At 52.3% G+C, this 4,702-nt stretch overlaps 1 protein-coding gene across 3 annotated transcripts in view; it reads right to left on the bottom strand.

The window, feature by feature from the left end:
* Positions 1 to 51: 51 nt before the first annotated feature.
* frmd4ba (FERM domain containing 4Ba) overlaps positions 52 to 4,702 on the bottom strand; it is a 39,910-nt gene continuing 35,259 nt past the window's right edge. For all 3 annotated transcript variants that reach the window (XM_019879470.1, XM_019879469.1, XM_019879468.1), the window contains exons 15-23: positions 4,493 to 4,626; positions 4,174 to 4,290; positions 3,840 to 4,068; positions 3,658 to 3,714; positions 3,446 to 3,581; positions 2,808 to 2,972; positions 1,936 to 2,708; positions 1,715 to 1,841; positions 52 to 286 (exon numbers count right to left, since the gene is read on the bottom strand). In XM_019879470.1, the coding sequence (XP_019735029.1) occupies positions 175 to 286; positions 1,715 to 1,841; positions 1,936 to 2,708; positions 2,808 to 2,972; positions 3,446 to 3,581; positions 3,658 to 3,714; positions 3,840 to 4,068; positions 4,174 to 4,290; positions 4,493 to 4,626 (1,850 nt within the window). In that variant the 3' untranslated portion in view covers positions 52 to 174. The remainder of the gene's footprint in view (positions 287 to 1,714; positions 1,842 to 1,935; positions 2,709 to 2,807; positions 2,973 to 3,445; positions 3,582 to 3,657; positions 3,715 to 3,839; positions 4,069 to 4,173; positions 4,291 to 4,492; positions 4,627 to 4,702) is intronic.

Below are 4,702 nucleotides of genomic sequence, written 5' to 3'. Positions count from 1 at the left end.
GCGAGCGCGCGCACAATGTGTGTGTGTTGTGTGTGTGTGTGTGTGTGTGTGTGTGTGTGTGTGTGTGTGTAAATTCCTTCATTCTTTGGCTCGCCTTGCTCAGAAAAACAGGTAAGTGCAGTCGAAGGCACAGGGACAGCTTTGTCATGCAAAAAAGGATGGAATGACAGGCAGCTAAACTATCGTTCCTGGTTCGGAGTCTTCGTGCCAGTGTATGCCATCTTGTGGGTCCACGCTTGTTGGCGTTTGGTTGCGCATCTCCGTCTGGTTGACGTCCATGGGGGATCTGAAATCAGAAGAAAATAGAACAACACGATCAGTGCGGAGCAGCTCTTGGTGTGACCGAGGAGCCTCGTTCACACGTGCGCAGCAGACGGCAACGTTTCTTGTCATCTCACGGTCACCCTCAACCACCCCCCCCTCCCCCAAACTTTATTTCTCTTGGAAGTTGGTCCAAATGCATCTGACCCCCCGAGAAGTCCAATGTATGCTACATGCGTGAAAGGGTCCATCCACATTTGACTTTCCCTTCCTTGTCGCAGCATCAAGCAATCAGTGCCGGACTGTGCTAGAGCCACTCGTAGTCAAATATTTCCACGTAGCGGAACAGTAAATACCACACACTCACACACACACAGCAATGGAATCCAACAATGCTCAGGGGCCACATTTTCCCTCTGCCACTTGAGTGCTCCCTAACCACAAAAACACTCAGAATGACTGAATGAGAATTCGGCAAGGAATAAAAGAAAGCTCTTGGGAGCATTCTGCCAATCAGGTCACCTGACCCCGATCACTAGTTCACATTATTGTCTCTCATCCTTTTTTTAATCACTTCTGTTATTGGAAAAAAAGGGGTTCAATTTTTCTGGTCTGTAGTTTGGGTACACCTCTGTCGAGGCCTCGCGGGGCCTGCCACTTTGCCATTGAAACTTTGGGAGAAATCTGCATGTGTGGACAAAAAGGGTGAATGGCAGCACGTGAGCAGGGGGGCCTCTGCAAAAAAACAAAAAAAAAAACAAAGCACACTGCAGAGGAATGCGACCGCTGGATGCTGGATGCGCTGGACGCCAATACGTCAATTACGGGAGAAGTGGGGCATGTGCGACACAGCCATGCGATCACCGCGTCGGGCATGACACTGAGCAGTCAGTCAAACATCTCGGGTGCAAGGTTCACTTCCAAACACTGGCAACAAGCTGACGATAGCAGCGAAGGCATCGGCTGCGGCCGTGGCTTGTCTACTTACTATGAGCTACCTTCAGCAAGGAGCACCGTACTGGGCCTGTGCCCCGTAGAGGCCTGAACCTCCTCGCTGCTGGACGTCCTGCCAGCCAGGGGAGGACGAAGAGGAGGGAAGGCAGGACGGGGGAAATGAAGAGGGAGAGCTTGCGGGAGAAAAGACGCGGCGTCCCCGGCCGTTATGGCTGTGCCAAGAAATAGTAAAGTGCTGTCAGGGGGGCCACATCTATGTGAAAGCCAGCACAGGGGACTTGTATGGGCAGACGCATTTTTAAGATCTGTGGAGAACACTCTTTTGTAATTGTGCAGTTAAAAAAAAAAAAAAAAAAAATTGCTACGCTGCACATACAGTACATTATTGCACATTGTTGTTCCTGTATGGGTCCACGAGGAGAACACCAAACCTCGTATTGAAAATGTTGCATCAGGGAGTGGCTCATGGGATGAAGGCATACGTTTTTTTGCATCTTACCTGCCCTGGGTGGAGCGGCCAAAAGGAGCGGTGTTGTAGCTGTACGTCTGCGGCATCTGCTTGGGCATGTCACAACCCGCTCTACCGTGACCACTGATAGGGCCGTGCCAATTTCCATTGGAGGAACCTGAGAACATCGGCAAGTGCCACCAGTTAATGCTGGACTAACTGGATGTCAACATAGGATTAGCTGATTGCCATGGCCCAGAGACCCGTCTAACCTGATGAGTAGGAGTGGTTCCGGTGGTTGTTATTGTGGCTGAAGGGTGCAGGCATGATTCGGTAGCTGAGACTCTGCTGGGAGCCTTGGTCGTAGTCGTAGTCGTAGCTGTACGCGGGCTGCTTGTAGGCCGTGTTGCGATGGTACCAGCCTCTCAGGTGCTCGGCCACGACGGCCTTCTGAAAGTTCCTCGAGATCTGGGCTTCGCCGCGGGGAGCCGGGCGGTGCCTGGGCGGCCGAAGCGTGGCGTACGGGTTCTGAGACGTGCCGTCGAGCTCATCGTTGCCATAGCGACCGTGCACATCATAGGCACGATAGGCCGCGTGGGCAGGACGCAGTGGCGGATTGACGCTGTAGTGTCCCTCCGTCTCATTGTCGTACACGCAGACGCCATTCGAGTAAGGCTCTGGCTCCATATGGGTCGGATAGCCCGTGATGTAGAAGGCAGTAGTGGTGGGCCGAGCGCGGGGCCGGTAGGCGTAGCAGTGGGCCTCCGGCTGAGCCAAGTTGGGCATGCTGCCCGCGTTGGCGTATATGCCTTTCCTGTGGCGGCCGCGCACTCGACGTCGCTGGTTGTGGTTCCCGGGAACTGCGTACTCCACGCTGGACTGGCTGGTGTAGGACGAGCCGTCATCGAGTACCTCGGTGCTGTTGCTGCGCCGGGATGGGGACAAGTTGAACGCGGGCAAACGCGCTTCGGGCTCCAGTAGAACCTTGGACTGGGACTCCAGACTCCCGCTCCGTTGGCGAAAAAGCTGCGGTGCCTCCTCTGATCTGGACGTGGCGAACGCAGAAATCAAATCCGATCATCATGCATCCGTCTTTGACCAGACGGGTTCATATTAAGGAATGCAAAAAAACCCCCCGACATACTTGAGCTGGGTACTGCTGTAAGCATTGCGTGTGAGCAGCGGAGTCGGGGGCATACTGCGGGCATCACGAGGCTGTCTGGAAACCGATTTGTGTGGACTGCTGTGGCTGAACAAGGCATCGTGGTGACTGTGGCGGAGTGCTTCCTGGATTGGACTGTAATTTAACCTGCAACACAGGGAAGGATTACCTTTCTGTTCTTTTCAGCCCGGCCAACCCATGAAAGGAGTGCAGCGTCACCTTGAATACAGCATTCAGGTCATCTTACATTGTGACTGCTTAGAATCAGTTCACATCCGAATGCGTTGCGGCAACTAGAAGCCAACTGTGACGCAATACCGCGTTAATGATTCGCTCGTCCTTTCTCCCCACCTCGTATGGTTATTGTTGGTTACGTCCTCATGGGCATCGGCACGTTCTTTTCATTCTATTTTTAAAACTAGTGTATTTGGACGAATAAGGGGGAGATTTTTCAAAGGGGGGCGGGGTTTGTGGCAATTGGCAGGAATGCAGACCTGGAGAGGCTTCGCAGGTCTGGACGAGCTCCACGCACGCACGCACTCACACACACACACACGCACACACACAAAAGCAGCAGATGTCCAAATATTAATATTGTTTGGACCACAGGTGATACGTACCTGCCGTCTACCTGCTGGTCGTTCGCCGAAGCTCGTCTCTCATTGCCGCAGTGGATGCCCAGTGTCTCCGCATGGTGGGGCCTCGGGGAGTACTGAAGTGAACTCGAGCGCTGCCTCTGGGAGCTCAGCTCGTCATCTGGGAGGTCAAAGAGGCTCGCTTGAACCCGATGCATGCTCCAGAAATTGGCATCTGATCAAAAATGGGTCATTACCTTCATCCAGTGTGAAGCTGTCAGACAGAGAGCTCAGCTCTGATGGATTGACGTCGTCTAAAAATGACAAGAGGAAAAACGGTTTTCTCAAACGCCGAAAAGGATCCGCGTTAACAGCAAAAGAAGCATCCAACGATTGCCCGTCTCACGTTTGCGCGCCATCTGCGGTGTATTGATGCTACCTGGCAAGATCAGCGAAGCCCTTTGGCTGGGTTTCTTTCCCGTCCTGATCCGATAGGCGTTGATCTCCCCTTCAATCTCCTCCAGTTTTCTCATCGCATCCAGACAGTTGTTTTTCCTCTTTTTCTTCACCGTCTTGCTGAGATCCATCTCCTTGGTTAACTTGATGGCTGCTTCCACGATCTTCTGCTGCAAAGCAAATCTGCTTTCCAGATTCCTCAAATGAGGGTCCTGAGGGTAAAAGTGAAACAGAGACAATTGGAAATGAGCAAAGTCAACAATGCATCCTTGTAAAAAAAAAAAAAAAAATCGAGAGAAACGGCCTTTTGGTCGCACCTCGTGATCTGGGAAAAGGTCGTTAAGCTTGAACTCTGTGCCAACACGTCTTCGGACGTGAGGGGTCTTCTCTCCGGTAACCAAGGGATACTCTTTCGGTAATCTGCCTGTCAGTTCCTGCAAACGAGAACAAACAAGTCACCTTCCAATTAGGATGCTTCGCAGCGGCGGTCTCCGCCTTTTCTAAAACTGCCGCCGACTGATTCCCGCTAAGGACTAGCGATTTGCTATGCAGCGGCGCTTCGAACATATCAGCTCGAATGATTGACCTTTCTGAATGAATAACATTCATCGAGAGTGGAAGACTTGACAGACTAACCGCTTCCCGCATGCAGATCTTCTTCAGTTCCTCCAGTTTCTGTTTCAGGGCGTCGTGAAGTTTTTTCTCCTTTGTTCTTAACTCGGTAATCTTCTCTTTCTTCTGCTCGTCGGCAACGTCAGAGTCAGCAGAACCTGTCGCAACATGCAGAGGTGGCTCTCACAATTCATTCAAGCGGATGAGCGGCCGAGATGAAAGCTGGGCGGGGGG

Source organism: Hippocampus comes, unplaced genomic scaffold (assembly GCF_001891065.2).
Source record: "Hippocampus comes isolate QL1 unplaced genomic scaffold, H_comes_QL1_v1.1 scaffold44, whole genome shotgun sequence".
In the NCBI taxonomy this organism is placed as follows: domain Eukaryota; kingdom Metazoa; phylum Chordata; class Actinopteri; order Syngnathiformes; family Syngnathidae; genus Hippocampus; species Hippocampus comes.
The sequence above is the reverse complement of the archived record's forward strand: the minus strand, read 5'-3'. Positions and strand labels throughout refer to the sequence as shown.